This window comes from Pangasianodon hypophthalmus, chromosome 11 (assembly GCF_027358585.1).
Source record: "Pangasianodon hypophthalmus isolate fPanHyp1 chromosome 11, fPanHyp1.pri, whole genome shotgun sequence".
Classification (NCBI taxonomy): domain Eukaryota; kingdom Metazoa; phylum Chordata; class Actinopteri; order Siluriformes; family Pangasiidae; genus Pangasianodon; species Pangasianodon hypophthalmus.
In genome coordinates, this window is record NC_069720.1 from 12,761,417 (window position 1) to 12,779,061 (window position 17,645).

Here is a 17,645-nt window from a genome sequence, read left to right on the forward strand (position 1 = left end):
GAAAAGACAACCACATTTACTCGCTGTTGACTGTGATTCTATATTGCTCTGAAAACCTCATTTGCCAGTGTTCAAAAATGTATTTTTCCACCGAAAGCTTGTGCAAACACACTGAAATGTGAAGAGCCAGTCAAATTACAACATTCAAGATTCTGAAACTTGTGGCTAGAAAAGTGTACAAAGGACGTACATTGAGTCCGAGACTGATGTTATAAAAAAGATGTTTTGAAGCTCTGCCATGCACAAATTATGGTGAAAACACCACAAAATGAAAGTAAAGTAGTAAAATTCAGGTAGTTTCTAGTAACATGATAGCGTGATGTATGGAAATTTGTGATCTTATACGTTCGTTGTATTGTTCCACGCTGTTGCTTTTGGAAAATGCGATGAAATTTTTTGCAGCTCCTCATTCACAACTCCACTTACCTCAGATTCTCAGTTTTCTAACAGCAAGCTTGTGAAGTTTCAGTTGCATGTCTCTACTACGTATTCATTTTATTAAAAAACCTGGGAACACTGAACGACAGTGCTGAGCCATATCGGACAGATTTGTTCAGTCTTGTCTCATCCCTCAGAATATTTTGTACAGGGAACATATTAGACGAGTCGAATGCAAAGTTTTTCTAACGGAACAACAACACTGTTGATTTGTGAGGCTGCGGCGGAGACGTTTTCTTCCCCTCTCGTTGTTGTTTTTGCAGCCTCAAACTCTGTCTTTGAGGGGGGAGATGTAAACAGACTCGGTTTGAAATGTTACTTGTTAATTTGCATGTCTTTGTCATTTGTGATGGCCAAACATTAGTCTGTTTATAAGAATGTTTCTAGTCATCTAAACGTATTGCACCAGTATATGCCAAAATAACGACTATTTTTTTTTTCCTCATTTTGTCTTGCTATATTGTTTATGTCTCGAAAGCAATATAGTCTCTAAAGATATTTCTATGTCTGTCTTGATCATGTTACTCTTAAGCATACATTAAATATTTTATTTTACATTAACATGAATTAAGCATATTTTTAAAATAAGGTATTTTACTCTGGATTCTTTAAGTTAAAATGATTAGTAGTGTATTAGACATCAATTACACATATATTTAAATTTTAGACATTTATTGAATTAACCAGAATATTGTTGAAACTCTGAAAGTAATATAATGTAAGAAAATGAATTATTGCAAATCAGACTTTTGCTTTCCCTTTGGAAAAGGTACAGAGATACATGTGATTATTAGTGATTTATAATGTGAATGCTTCTTTTCACAACCACTGTTTCTTTCTTCCTCACTAGCAGAGTTTAAATCCATTCTCCTAAAAGGAAATAAAGCACTTTAAGTGTTTAACTGTGAAGGATTTATTACAATATTCTATAAATGCCTGATTAAGCCCACATTGTGTGATCTGATAAACCCAACATTTCTAACATGGAAAATAAACTTGTTTTAATCCAAGCTGTAGTGCATGTTTTTTTTATTTACTTTAATTAAATTCTAATTAACTTTATTTGCTTTGTAACTTGTTTTTTTTTAAAAATATAGTTAGTGTATAGTTTTTTGTTAATTGCCCTTGCTGTACATTCTTTTAAGAAACAGGAGCTGAGCATTGAACATTTCACAGGTGAGTGTTATTGCATCATAGAATATGAGAGCCAATCGTATTTCCTTATGCAAATGCGAGCCATGTAACACCAGTTCTCTAGGAAATGGTTATCTGATGATATATTTTATTGCATTACCACATCAATGAATTTATTTTTCAATATAGAAAAAAGAAATTATGGTCTTTTTTTTAATACAGCTTTTTATATCTGTCTGTTAGTCTTATGGACAAAGATACAATACTAGAGCTGGGGAAAAAAGAAACAAAGAATAGTTTTGGAGATATCTTGTTTTAATTTTATAGTTCACTTCTAGGAAAACAATCATAATTTTTTGATGATTTTTCATGATTGTCCAATGAAATGCTCTCTAGAATGTATATACCATATACCTCACCCCCTGGGCACATCTTACTCTACGGTAGCAGCTCATTAGCAGTAAACATGGTTCATTAGTGTTTTTTCTTTTTTTGGCTGCATGCACACTATTCGCTTTTATAACCATCACATGGTTGAGGAAAAGAAAATGGTTGGAGTTTTTTTCATTTGGAAAAGGGTGGAGTTTGTACGAGGTCATGGGTTTGTGACTTTTCAGAGGTGTTTCACCAACTTGGAGCGAATCAATGCTGGAGACTGCGAACACCATGGCTTCTCTAACAGCAAGAGTAAGTGAAAAGCTCTCATTAAACTCATCGATGTTCCCCATATTTAGCGAGGTTACTAAGCTTTGTAAGGTTTGTTTAGATTCAGGGGTGGTGGTGTGGTGTAACATCGAACGCTGTTGGCTGTTGTGTAAGTCGGGCAAACAACATGCTATCACTGACTTCCTGTTTCAGAAGGAAATATTTTAACTTACCACAGCTCTCAAACCATTTTATGGTAAGTTTTGGTATGTCAATAATATAGTAATACAGTACAACAGTTTGTATTTTTTTTTTGTTTTATTTATAATGAATAATGAAATTGAACACCATCATACCCCCTGATGGATGAGAATAATAACACCACCATCGAGCTCTTCATCATAATCTTCCTCTCTCTTCTCCTCACTCATCATGAGGAAAGGAGTGAATGTGTATCTCCTTATCTGCCTGAGCAGGGATCTGCCACACGGCCTGCGAAGATCAGCGTGTTGATAGTGGTTTCTCGGATGAAGAGCAGGAAAGGCCGATCGGCTACGAACACCTCGCGGTTCGGGTTGAGGGAGCGACCAACGAACAGGAGAGTAGTAGCAGCTGCGGCCTCGCTGCCCTCTTCATTGACCTGGAAGAAAGGCAGACATTATTATATATTTTTATTTATTTGTTTATTTTTATTATTATATTGTCTTCTTATTTTTTTACACTGTGAAGTAGGACTTCAGCTTGGGGGTTTATGAAATAGTTAATATCTTTTAATAACATCTTTTAATAACATTGATGTAAATGTCAATAGTACACATAGTAGACTAACATCATTTAGGACATTTAGGAGTCCAGACAAACCTAATATAATTTAATAACAGAGTTTTGCATGCCGTCAAAACATTCAGCAGGGAATTATATTTTGCTGCTAGGTATTACAAGTTGGAGGTGTGTGCAGGACTTGTTTTTTTAATCCCACTCTTGCAGTTATTATTTTTGTTTGTACCCACCCATGATGTTTTGAATCTGAATGGCTAAAGAAGAGCAAAAGTCAAACAATTGCCCTCAGACATCGATGAACTGAAGCAATGTTTTAAAGAAGTTTTAAAAAACGATGTGCGGAACTGATAAACTCCTACAGAAAACATTTAACTCAAATTACTGCTGCTAAAGGTGGTTCTATATGTTATTGAATTATAGGGTGTACTTATATTTTCCCACCTGGCTTCTGAATATTTGTTTACTTTTTTGGGAAAATGACTGCATATTGAAATCTGTGGGTTTTTTTTGTTTGGTTGGTTTTTTTTGTGGTCACCTGACGTTATTTGTTTGTTTGTAGAAGTTGGTGAGTATGACACAACCCTGATAAATAAAAATATAGAATTATAGGAGGGTGTACTTTCTTTTTCCCATGACTGTAAATTCATTCCTATGCAGCTTGAGAAATGAGAGCCAGTGATTGAACGTTCACGGTGTAAACAATGCTTACTTCAAGGAAAGCTTTGTGGAAGGCATCACTGACGTAAAGGTCATTCTGATTGTTCGCCACCAAGCCTGAAAACAGATTCCAGAGAGAGAGAAATGTTCTCAGACTGGGTTACGCAGTTATGCTATGTTGTGTATGGCTTGTGAAACTGATAACCAGAGGCTTTACCTGGTAGACTGGCGTCCTCTGCACTGAAGATATCATGGAGCCCCATAGAGTGAAGCTTCTCTTTGAGGCTGAAGTTGTCCTCTATGCGGAAACGTGGGAAGTGCACTGCCACTTGTTTAGTTTTTGTGTCGTTCAACCAGCCACTGAGTTTCTTAAGGGTTAAATTTTCCTCCACCTTTATTAAAGAGGTGTAGAAAGAGAATGTGAGGCAAGAACACATTATACTGCTTGTGATCGAAAAGTCAGTGGATGTTTGGTCATTTTTTGAAAAAAAAAAGGAGAACTGCAGAATTGTACCTCAGCCAGCTTTGTGTCCTTGTCTGGTAATACAATCATCATTGAAATGCCTTCTCCACTGTAGAACATCTCGAGCACCTGTACCTTGTCCTCTGGGAAGTGTCCATAGTGATATGTGTTCTCCTGATACATCATCTGCACCAGGCAGCTGTGCGTCTTGCTGATATGGAATTTGGACTCCATGCTATTACGTCTGTTAAATTTATGTTTCCATTGACCCTGGACATTAAACATTAAATGTTACTGAGCAAGAAAGGTAAGTGTGAAATCAAAGAATGTTTGCGCAGGATTTCAGTCATTCGGGTCCCTGTGGAGTAGTAATGTCAAGTGGGTAAATTTCATGTGACTTAGTGAGTTTCATGAGTTTCATGATGTTACAGGTGTTGATCAAGCTAATGAAAAAAATGCCTTATAGAAGTTCAGTCACTTTGACTTAGTACTACTGGACATTGTAAATAAAATCCCCTTTCTTTCATTCTTTCCACTCTTACCCTGCTTTCATGCTGGCAGCGATTTGCCACCTTCACTAAGTCTATGTTGGTGACTAGTGGACATTGCTAAGTTTATGTCAGTTGCCATGGTTTTGCTGGTATCAGTTGGCTAATGCAATATTATTGCATGTACAATACACTACATATACAATTCAACCCTTTTTGAACCACAAACTAGATGCCTTCCCACTAAAAATAATCATTCTGGAGGGAAAATGCGTATGTGATAACCTGGATTCCTGTCATAAATTCATTAGCTAGCCCAGCAAGCAAGTAAAAGCTCCAGCGTGCTGCCCTGTGCCATGTTTCGGTTGCCTGGAAAACCTAAATGGTATAAAATAGTGGTAGCTAACAATGTAATAACAGGTAACCAGCTAGTTAACTAGTTAACTGCATTAATAGAGAGTATGGGAAACAAGTTTATGATTATTTATCTTTGTTAACAGTTTCCAATGTAGATAATCGTTTACGCCGTTGGTGAACATTACAGTAATGAGATGTAGCATTATGTCCTTCCATCACACAGAAAAGATATTTGAGTCTGGCTAGCGTCTTTATTTTCTCAGCTTTGTGCTTGATTTTATTTGGTTCGGTTTCCTCAGTATTTCCACAAACTTGCATTTTCTTGATTCTGAAAAGCCTGTCATTCATGCATGCTAATTAATCTGCCTAGTAAAAGTCGTTCTGCCATCAGCCAGATCGTCTCAGACGGTGTGTGTAGTGTAAGCAGGCAGTGGGATTCAGAATGAGTAGCTTGTGCTGGTGTTACAGCATTGATGGGCGTCATGTAACCATGAAGCATGTTACGTTTAACCCTACTTGCAAAATAAAAAAAATTTTGGTTTACAATAGTAGGGATTATTTTCTGTTTCTTGTTATCGAAACTGCTTGTCCACCAGGCAACTTCAATTAATAAAACTAATAGCCTGGACATGAAGTCTGCTTGTCTCAGGTGCCTGGGCTGCTGAATTGTCCACCCCTGCCTTCAGTAAATCACTGGTGGAAACATTTCCTCTTTACAAATCTTGCTGCCTGCAGCTGAAATGAATAATCACGACTGTTTCACGGAAAAACAGTAAAAATTTTTCCTTTCTCTAGCCCCGCCCACTTTGGGTTACCTCCAGCCCTCACTGATACTGAAAACAATTCATTAATTCTCAAAAACAGATTTCATTCATTTGTTCCTTCTAAAGGTTCTATTAAGAAATGTTTTTCTTGCAGAAAAGATTCAAAGTAGAACCCTTTTAGAAAACTAGAACCATGATCCATTCTGAGAACCCTTGAGGAACCCATACAGCTATGCCTACCTTAAAGTAGATGGTATTGACCAGCACCAGAATGCTATTTACGTCTATTGAGCCCTCAGGCAAAGTGTTGTTTATTCTATGGTTTGTCTTCTCAGAAATCCACTCGTTGATTATCTGCCTCGAAGCTTCGGGTTTCTCCTGCAGGAAGGAACCAAGACTGATCAACGCTGATAAAGGAGGTAGTTCTTACTGTTTTATTAGTGATGTTTTGTGAAGCATTAAAGACCTTAAAGTTGAGCGGCATTAGCTTGGCCCCGTACACCATCTCACTGATGTTCTGATAGTTCTCGTTGAACTCGAACGTTTTCTCTCCAAACAGACGGTTGGCCGAGACCAGTTCCACAGAGTTGTGTGTTTTACGATAGAGGCGGCAGTTCAGCTTGGCGAAGAAAAAGTGAACCTGATCTGACGTCTTTTCCTTTATTGTGTCAAACTCGAACACCTGTGATTGAGGCACATGGATGGAAGGTCAACTTTCAAAGAAATATCATCACTAAAAAAATCTTTTACTTCCTATTATGTAATGAATAAAATCTTGTGGAAGTGATGTTATAGGAATATAATCAGTGACAAGGTGGTGTGATGAAGCAGAGGTACCACAACATCACCAATAAAGAATGAAATATCTTACTTTTTATCCATTTATAATTGCATTTGATGATGTGGAATGTCCATGAATCAAGTTAATTCCTGTTTTCACTTATGTTTTAGCAGCAAAAAACAGTCATTTCCTCACCAGTCTCCCGTTATTTTCTCTCTCTTGAAGTTAATCAGATCAAAATTCAGCATGTTACTGTGAAACTGCAAAGCGTAAATTCCTCTGTCCTCAGTTACAGCTTTACCTCTGACTGTTACAAAGTGCTGACACTGGAGACTCCTTCCATAAATGTTAAATGTCTCCTTACAGAAAACATCACCAAGTCCCTGTGAATGAGCTGTTACTGTAGAAATGGTATTAGATTGAGTAATAGATCGAGTGCATTAATATAAACATGTGATTTGCAGATGCATTATTGTCAGAGCTGCTGTTATAGAAAATTAGTCAACACCTTCTGACCAATCACAACTGCCAATTCCACAGTGCTGTAGTACTTTAATGTGCAATCATAATTTGAGGGACACCTCCGAAAAGAAACTGATGTGCAGTATTGCCATACAGTTGATCTGGCCATTTTCTGTTCATATTCCTGTGACCTTAAAATGAACTCCACCCCCAGCCAGAGCAGTGCTATACAACTCCACCCCTTTTCCTTAAAGGAAATGGATAAACCATATGCAGGAAAGTGGAGTGGTTGGCAGTGTTTTCATTGTGATTTTGATTTGTCTTACAGCCAGCAGAGGGTGCTATTTGAAAAAAAAAAAAAAGCTTATGTCGCCTAGTCACTCTTAGGACAAAATGGCCTGAACTTTCATATTTGTAAAACAGACATATATATTGGTCCTTTTGACCTGAAAGTAAATGTTAAGTAAGTGTTACATATGATGTCGCTGCCTTACTTTCATGATCTGCTCCAGTGTACTGTTGCAAGCCCCCAGTTTCGTCATGGCGAAGGCTGTTGAGATGCTGAGCGGGGACATGAAGATGTTTGCATCCTCAGACTTGCCTTTGGAGAGCTGCTTGAAGAGAGAAAGGGCAAAGCGCCCATTGGCTTTGGACAGCTCCCACACTCGAGGGTTGGTAGATCCAGGGATCTTCTCAGGGATCTTGGTCGGATCTTCTTGATTGTCGGGGATGTCTGGGTTGCGGTATATACACACCGGCTCCAGGGGCAGATCTTTGGGCTTCAGGCTGCAGATGTCAATGGCTGCATGAGCTATGGAGGTGGAGAGGATCCAGAAAACTCCTATACACACCACCCACTTCATTCTCACCTAGGAAGAGAAGAGGATGTGGGAAGATGCTTAGACATTAATTGATTTTTTAGGAGAATAAATCATCAGAATCTGTTCCCGAATAGGTTTTATAACTTCCTTTCTATTAAAGGCTTATTTTGGATACCAGTACTAATCTGATACTGACATTTTGCTAGCAGTGGTGTATCCAAGGCATCAATGAATAATAAATTTGTACATTTATGTTAGTAATATTACAATTTTCCCACAATTTTCAATCATGTGAGATGAAACTACATGATGCATATACTGTATAATTCAGCATGATGCCTCTGTTCTGTTTCATTTCTAACATCTATCGTGCATGTGCAATGACAGTGACACGACAAGCCTAATTTGGTAAATTAATTTTAACATTCTAAATGATTAATCTACTTCATTTTTGACAGCATTTTTGGGACACAAAATCCAGCACTCAGAGGGAACAGCTTCCCAAAGGAACAGTCTATTTGTCTGCCCAGCTTGGTGTGTATACGTGGTAGTGTGGAAGTATTATGGATTAAATTGATTAATTAAATCAATACAAGTGCCTGACAATGAAAAACTCTGTTATCATGTGGTACCTGGTCTTTTTACTGGTAGATTTATCTGATATTAATAATTTATTAAATTTGGTTTATGTTGATCTGTGGCACGATTAAGGCCGTTATCGAATAAAACCACCAGGGTTTTATTTCCACACTCTATTATTCAGACCAAGTATGGTTACAAGGTTGCTTTTGGTTTTCTGCATACACATACCAAAGGTGGATAGAAACATATTTTGGTTACTGAATCCCAGATGAAGTTCTGAGTATACACTCACCATCCATTTTAATAGGAACACCTGTACACCTGTACATTCATGCAGTTATCCAATCAGCCAATCATGTGGCAGCAGCACAATATATAAAAGCATGTAAGTACAGGTCAGGTGCTTCAGTAAATGTTCACATCAAACATCAGAATGGGGAAAGTGTGAGCTTTGTGACTTTAACTATGGCATGGATTTTGGTACCAGAAGGGCTGGGTTGAGTATTTCAGAAACTGCTGATCTCCTGCTAATTTCACACACAACAGTCTCTAGAGTTTACACAGAATGTTGAGAAAAACAAATAACACTGATTGAGCGACAGTTCTGTGGGTGGAAACACCTTGTTGATAAGAGAGATCAGAGGAAAATGGCCAGATTGGTTCAAGCTGCCAGGAAGGATACAGTAAATCATATAATCACTCTTTACAACCGTGGTGAGCAGAAAAGCATCTCAGCATGCACAAAACATCACACCTTGAGGTGTACAGGCTCCAACAGCAGAAGACCACATTGAGTTCCACTCCTTTCAGCCAGGAACAAGAATCTGAGGCTATCATGGGCACAGACTCACCCAAACTGGACTGTTGAAGATTAGAAAAAAATTACCTGGTCTTTTTTCAGTATTCAACTGTCTAGTTTGGGTGAGTCTGTGCCCATGATAGCCTCAGATACTTGTTACTGGCTGACAGGAGTGGAACCCAATGTGGACTTCAGCTGTTGAAGCTCATCTGGCACAAGGTTTGATATGTTGTGTGTTCTGAGGTGCTTTTCTGTTCACCATGGTTGCAATGAGTAGTTATTTGAGGTACTGTAGCCTTTCTGTGAGTTTGAACCAATCTGGCCATTCTGCTCTGACCTCTCTCATCAACAAGGCATTTCTTCCCACAGAACCGCCACTCACTGGATGTTTTTTTGTTTGTTTGTTTGTTTTTTTGCAACATTCTGTGTAAACTCTAAAGGTGTGAAAATCCCAGGAAATCAGCAGTTTCTGAAATACTCAAACCAACCCATCTGGCACCAACAGCCACTGAGATCACATTTTCCCCCCATTCTGAAGTTTGATGTGAACATTACCCAAAGCTCTTGACCTGTATGCCTTTATGCATTATTGTACTACCACATGACTGGTTGATTGGATACTTGCATGAATGAATAGGTGTACAGGTGCTATTGAAGTAGTCTATGTATTTATGTAGTGAATCTAAAGCAGATTGAGATTCAGCTTGTGTATAAGTGTACAGGTTCCTGATAAAATTAGATGCAGTAATGCGTCCATTTGCATCCTCTGAAAGTGGTTTGAGCGATCAGAGGCTGATTCGTCTCCAGCACTTGGACTTCGCAGTCCACCCATGGTCAGATTAATGTTTCAGAAAAGAGCAGAAGGAAGCTTTGTCTTGATGCCTATGCTGTCTCATAAGTCAGTTTACTTTTATAAAGGAGTGCTTTGATATCTACAATGGTACATGTAAAGCCATGGTCACATTGGATGCCTGGAAGCCCACTCACTTCAATAGACACAGTATGTGAAAAAGGGATTTGCTGTTGAGGTTAATTTCACATCCAACTCCTCTGATTTCACTTCAGTCTGATATAGGCTTTAAAAGCATGAACACATTTGAAAGGTTGTGACTTTAAGACACAGCAACATCAAGCCCTTAACCCTTTCTGCTCCAGGGGAGTCGTATCAAGGTTCACCCTGCACTCTGACCTCAGCTTTCTAACAAGCTAGGATGCAAAAAAAAGAATGTCACTGTACTCTGTACTTGTGTATGCAATAATAAAGGCTAACTTCATCTTATATCTTATATCTTCACTTATAACTTAATAACCCTGTGAACAAACAGATTCAGCAAAGGGAAGCAAACGGAGTGGCCAATTAAAACGTCTGTGGGACCTGGAGTCACCCCAGGACCCAGGTTAGACACCCCATGAATCTTTGCCAACATTCTGCCTGCTTCTGTTGGCAAATTATGAGGAACCTCACATACATGATTATGACAAACAATGCTGCGTCACTCCATGTCAAAATAAGTCACTCAGAAATAATTCAAGGGTGAGTCAAATAAAAACCTTAAAAGTCTAAATAAATTAGAAATGAATCCGATTTTTTTTCTAGAGGAATCCAGACCCTCATTAAGTGCTAGAACACTTGTACTGAATAAAAATGGAGATTATGCAGACAAATGATACAATTTTGTGACACCTATAAAATAATGGTTTACATTTGACTCATGTAGTATATCAGTTACTGAAATGAAAAAGAATAAAACCTCAGCGTTTCTGTGACTGTATAGATAGTAAGGTTGTACTACAGGGTACACTGTGTTTTCCTATCTGTTTAGGATAAAAATGCAGAGAATATTTTGTCCTTGACATTCTGAATAATTATAGCAGTCCATTATTACTGCTTAAATATTACTGCTGAATCTTGCCTTACCTGTTAGGATCTTAAATCCGTTCTAAGACAGCAGAATTTCAGGCGACACTGCTCAGTGGTAAAGCGTAAATGTAAGACAGGCGAACAGGTCAGTGTCCCACAGAGCACTGTAGCGCCAACAATTTACTCAGTGCGACCTTTGAGCTATTGATCAGCTCATCTCTTCTCCTGAAGTGAGGCTAGAACAGCTTTCTGTTTTCTCTGATTTTTACAGACATGTTGTTTTACCTCTGTAAAGTTAGTGCCTCCTCCATGAAGAAAAAAGTAAAATTTGCATCATGTATTTGAGCTGATTTTGCCATAAAATGATTATTTATGTTATGGCAGAGAGTGATGTCTCAGTGCATTAAAGCACATTCAACTGAAAAAATAAACCAAAAAAAAAAAGTAACCTCATTAGTGTGATTCATTGGGGCTGCTTTATTCTGTGTTTGTGTGGTCAGGGAATTATATGGATTTACAACAACTCAGAAACTGAACCCTGACACTGAAATACAAGCTATTGTTACAGTACGAATCAATCAAATTTTAACAGCTGTATTTACTGTTAAATTGGGGGCTAATATAATAGTATTACCTTACTGTAGCATACTGTAGGTGACATGGAATTAATGTTTGTAATAGTGATAGTGTTATTGGTATAATAATAGTGTTGCTAGTATAGTAATAATGGTATTTGTACAGTAATGTCAATGGTATAGTAATAATGTAGCTATAATAATAGTATTGGTAATAGATTTTCTGATATAGTAATAGTGTTACTGTTATAGTAATAGTGATACAGGTATGGCAATAGTGTTACACCAGTACGATTACTATAACAGTTAGTGGTACAGTGATGGGGTTACTGGTACAGTATCAGTGTTAGCTGTACAGTATCAGTGGTAGTGGTACAGTGATGGGGTTACTGGTACAGTATCAGTGTTAGCTGTACAGTATCAGTGTTAGTGGTACAGTGATGGGGTTACTGGTACAGTAACAGTGTTAGTGGTACAGTGATGGGGTTACTGGTACAGTAACAGTGTTAGTGGTACAGTCATGGGGTTACTGGTACAGTAGCAGTGTTAGTGGTACAGTGATGGAGTTACTGGTACAGTATCAGTGTTAGTGGTACAGTGATGGGGTTACTGGTACAGTAACAGTGCTGTTGGTACAGTGATGGGGTTACTGGTACAGTATCAGTATTAGTGGTACAGTGATGGGGTTACTGGTACAGTATCAGTGTTAGTGGAACAGTGATGGGGATACTGGTACAGTAGCAGTGCTGTTGGTACAGTGATGGGGTTAGTGGTACAGTAACAGTGTTAGTGGTACAGTGATGGGGTTACTGGTACAGTAACAGTGTTAGTGGTACAGTGATGGGGTTACTGGTACAGTATCAGTGTTAGTGGTACAGTGATGGGGTTACTGGTACAGTAGCAGTGTTAGTGGTACAGTGATGGGGTTACTGGTACAGTATCAGTGTTAGTGGTACAGTGATGGAGTTACTGGTACAGTATCAGTGTTAGTGGTACAGTGATGGGGTTACTGGTACAGTAACAGTGCTGTTGGTACAGTGATGGGGTTACTGGTACAGTATCAGTGTTAGTGGTACAGTTATGGGGTTACTGGTACAGTAACAGTGCTGTTGGTACAGTGATGGGGTTACTGGTACAGTATCAGTGTTAGTGGTACAGTATCAGTATTAGTGGTACAGTGATGGGGTTACTGGTACAGTATCAGTGTTAGTGGTACAGTGATGGGGTTACTGGTACAGTATCAGTGTTAGTGGTACAGTTATGGGGTTACTGGTACAGTAACAGTGCTGTTGGTACAGTGATGGGGTTACTGGTACAGTATCAATGTTAGTGGTACAGTATCAGTGTTAGTGGTACAGTGATGGGGTTACTGGTACAGTAACAGTGTTAGTGGAACAGTGATGGGGTTACTGGTACAGTGTCAGTGTTAATGGTACAGTGATGGGGTTACTGGTACAGTATCACTGTTAGTCGTACAGTGATGGGGTTACTGGTACAGTATCAGTGTTAGTGGTACAGTGATTGGGTTACTGGTACAGTAACAGGGTTACTGGTACAGTAACAGTGTTAGTGGTACAGTGATGGAGTTACTGGTACAGTAACAGCGCTGTTGGTACAGTGATGGGGTTACTGGTACAGTAACAGTGTTAGTGGTACAGTGATGGGGTTACTGGTACAGTATCAGTGTTAGTGGTACAGTGATGGGGTTACTGGTACAGTATCAGTGTTAATGGTACAGTATCAGTGTTAGCTGTACAGTATCAGTGTTAGTGGTACAGTGATGGGGTTACTGGTACAGTAACAGTGTTAGTGATACAGTGATGGGGTTACTGGTACAGTATCAGTGTTAGTGGTACAGTTATGGGGTTACTGGTACAGTAACAGTGTTAGTGGTACAGTATCAGTGTTAGTGGTACAGTGATGGGGTTACTGGTACAGTAACAGTGTTAGTGATACAGTGATGGGGTTACTGGTACAGTAGCAGTGCTGTTGGTACAGTGATGGGGTTACTGGTACAGTAACAGTGTTAGTGGAACAGTGATGGGGTTACTGGTACAGTGTCAGTGTTAGTGGTACAGTGATGGGGTTACTGGTACAGTATCAGTGTTAGTGGTACAGTGATGGGGTTACTGGTACAGTATCAGTGTTAGTGGTACAGTGATGGAGTTACTGGTACAGTATCAGTGTTAGTGGTACAGTGATGGGGTTAGTGGTACAGTATCAGTGTTAGTGGTACAGTGATGGGGTTAGTGGTACAGTATCAGTGTTAGTGGAACAGTGATGGGGTTACTGGTACAGTAACAGTGTTAGTGGTACAGTGATGGAGTTACTGGTACAGTGATGGGGTTACTGGTACAGTATCAGTGTTAGTGGTACAGTGATGGGGTTACTGGTACAGTATCAGTGTTAGTGGTACAGTGATGGGGTTACTGGTACAGTAACAGTGTTAGTGGAACAGTGATGGGGTTACTGGTACAGTATCAGTGTTAGTGGTACAGTGATGGGGTTAGTGGTACAGTATCAGTGTTAGTGGTACAGTGATGGGGTTACTGGTACAGTATCAGTGTTAGTGGTACAGTGATGGGGTTACTGGTACAGTAACAGTGCTGTTGGTACAGTGATGGGGTTACTGGTACAGTATCAGTGTTAGTGGTACAGTTATGGGGTTACTGGTACAGTAACAGTGCTGTTGGTACAGTGATGGGGTTACTGGTACAGTATCAGTGTTAGTGGTACAGTATCAGTATTAGTGGTACAGTGATGGGGTTACTGGTACAGTATCAGTGTTAGTGGTACAGTTATGGGGTTACTGGTACAGTAACAGTGCTGTTGGTACAGTGATGGGGTTACTGGTACAGTATCAATGTTAGTGGTACAGTATCAGTATTAGTGGTACAGTGATGGGGTTACTGGTACAGTAACAGTGTTAGTGGAACAGTGATGGGGTTACTGGTACAGTGTCAGTGTTAATGGTACAGTGATGGGGTTACTGGTACAGTAACAGTGTTAGTGGTACAGTGATGGAGTTACTGGTACAGTAACAGCGCTGTTGGTACAGTGATGGGGTTACTGGTACAGTAACAGTGTTAGTGGTACAGTGATGGGGTTACTGGTACAGTATCAGTGTTAGTGGTACAGTGATGGGGTTACTGGTACAGTATCAGTGTTAATGGTACAGTATCAGTGTTAGCTGTACAGTATCAGTGTTAGTGGTACAGTGATGGGGTTACTGGTACAGTAACAGTGTTAGTGATACAGTGATGGGGTTACTGGTACAGTAGCAGTGCTGTTGGTACAGTGATGGGGTTACTGGTACAGTAGCAGTGTTAGTGGTACAGTGATGGGGTTACTGGTACAGTAACAGTGTTAGTGGTACAGTGATGGGGTTACTGGTACAGTAACAGTGTTAGTGGTACAGTTATGGGGTTACTGGTACAGTAACAGTGTTAGTGGTACAGTATCAGTGTTAGTGGTACAGTGATGGGGTTACTGGTACAGTAACAGTGTTAGTGATACAGTGATGGGGTTACTGGTACAGTAGCAGTGCTGTTGGTACAGTGATGGGGTTACTGGTACAGTAACAGTGTTAGTGGAACAGTGATGGGGTTACTGGTACAGTGTCAGTGTTAGTGGTACAGTGATGGGGTTACTGGTACAGTATCACTGTTAGTCGTACAGTGATGGGGTTACTGGTACAGTAACAGTGTTAGTGGTACAGTGATGGACCTACTGGTACAGTATCAATGTTAGTGGAACAGTGATGGGGTTACTGGTACAGTAACAGTGTTAGTGGTACAGTGATGGGGTTACTGGTACAGTAACAGTGTTAGTGGTACAGTGATGGAGTTACTGGTACAGTATCAGTGTTAGTGGAACAGTGATGGGGTTACTGATACAGTATCAGTGTTAGTGGTACAGTGATGGGGTTACTGGTACAGTATCAGTGTTAGTGGTACAGTGATTGGGTTACTGGTACAGTATCAATGTTAGTGGAACAGTGATGGAGTTACTGGTACAGTAACAGCGCTGTTGGTACAGTGATGGGGTTACTGGTACAGTAACAGTGTTAGTGGAACAGTGATGGGGTTACTGGTACAGTAACAGCGCTGTTGGTACAGTGATGGGGTTACTGGTACAGTATCAGTGTTAGTGGTACAGTGATGGAGTTACTGGTACAGTATCAATGTTAGTGGAACAGTGATGGGGTTACTGGTACAGTATCAATGTTAGTGGTACAGTGATGGGGTTAGTGGTACAGTATCAGTGTTAGTGGTACAGTGATGGGGTTACTGGTACAGTATCAGTGTTAGTCGTACAGTGATGGGGTTACTGGTACAGTATCAGTGTTAGTGGTACAGTGATGGGGTTACTGGTACAGTATCAGTGTTAGTAGTACAGTTATGGGGTTACTGGTACAGTAACAGTGCTGTTGGTACAGTTATGGGGTTACTGGTACAGTAACAGTGTTAGTGGTACAGTGATGGGGTTACTGGTACAGTATCAGTGTTAGTGGTACAGTTATGGGGTTACTGGTACAGTAAGAGTGCTGTTGGTACAGTGATGGGGTTACTGGTACAGTAACAGTGTTAGTGGTACAGTGATGGGGTTACTGGTACAGTATCAGTGTTAGTGGTACAGTTATGGGGTTACTGGTACAGTAACAGTGCTGTTGGTACAGTGATGGGGTTAATGGTACAGTATCAGTGTTAGTGGTACAGTATCAGTATTAGTGGTACAGTGATGGGGTTACTGGTACAGTAACAGTGTTAGTGGTACAGTGATGGGGTTACTGGTACAGTATCAGTGTTAGTGGTACAGTGATGGGGTTAGTGGTACAGTATCAGTGTTAGTGGAACAGTGATGGGGTTACTGGTACAGTAACAGTGTTAGTGGTACAGTGATGGGGTTACTGGTACAGTAGCAGTGCTGTTGGTACAGTGATGGGGTTACTGGTACAGTAACAGTGTTAGTGGTACAGTGATGGGGTTACTGGTACAGTAACAGTGTTAGTGGTACAGTATCAGTGTTAGTGGTACAGTGATGGGGTTACTGGTACAGTAACAGTGTTAGTGGTACAGTGATGGGGTTACTGGTACAGTAACAGTGTTAGTGGTACAGTATCAGTGTTAGTGGTACAGTGATGGGGTTACTGGTACAGTAACAGTGTTAGTGGTACAGTGATGGGGTTACTGGTACAGTAACAGCGCTGTTGGTACAATGATGGGGTTACTAGTACAGTAACAGTGTTAGTGGTACAGTGATGGGGTTACTGGTGCAGTAACAGCGCTGTTGGTACAATGATGGGGTTACTAGTACAGTAACAGTGTTAGTGGTACAGTGATGGGGTTACTGGTGCAGTAACAGTGTTAGTGGTACAGTGATGGGGTTACTGGTGCAGTAACAGTGTTAGTGGTACAGTTATGGGGTTACTGGTACAGTAACAGCGCTGTTGGTACAGTGATGGGGTTACTGGTACAGTAACAGTGTTAGTGGTACAGTGATGGGGTTACTGGTACAGTATCACTGTTAGTCGTACAGTGATGGGGTTACTGGTACAGTATCAGTGTTAGTGGTACAGTGATGGGGTTACTGGTACAGTAACAGTGTTAGTGGTACAGTGATGGAGTTACTGGTACAGTATCAGTGTTAGTGGTACAGTGATGGGGTTACTGGTACAGTATCAGTGTTAGTGGTACAGTGATGGGGTTACTGGTACAGTATCAGTGTTAGTGGTACAGTGATGGAGTTACTGGTACAGTATCAGTGTTAGTGGTACAGTGATGGGGTTAGTGGTACAGTATCAGTGTTAGTGGTACAGTGATGGGGTTAGTGGTACAGTATCAGTGTTAGTGGTACAGTGATGGGGTTACTGGTACAGTAACAGTGTTAGTGGAACAGTGATGGGGTTACTGGTACAGTATCAGTGTTAGTGGTACAGTGATGGGGTTAGTGGTACAGTATCAGTGTTAGTGGTACAGTGATGGGGTTACTGGTACAGTATCAGTGTTAGTGGAACAGTGATGGGGTTACTGGTACAG

General features: G+C 40.1%; 1 protein-coding gene across 1 annotated transcript; it reads right to left on the bottom strand.

The window, feature by feature from the left end:
- Nucleotides 1–2,541: 2,541 nt before the first annotated feature.
- Nucleotides 2,542–11,246, bottom strand: serpinc1 (serpin peptidase inhibitor, clade C (antithrombin), member 1). Its single transcript, XM_026930383.3, has 8 exons — nt 11,090–11,246; nt 7,464–7,838; nt 6,193–6,408; nt 5,967–6,104; nt 4,169–4,387; nt 3,872–4,046; nt 3,707–3,771; nt 2,542–2,857 (listed from the first exon to the last, which is right to left on the bottom strand). Exons 2-8 carry the CDS (start codon nt 7,830–7,832, stop codon nt 2,678–2,680), a joined length of 1,362 nt encoding a protein of 453 aa, XP_026786184.1. The 5' UTR covers nt 7,833–7,838; nt 11,090–11,246; the 3' UTR covers nt 2,542–2,677.
- Between the last annotated feature and the right edge of the window lie 6,399 nt (nt 11,247–17,645).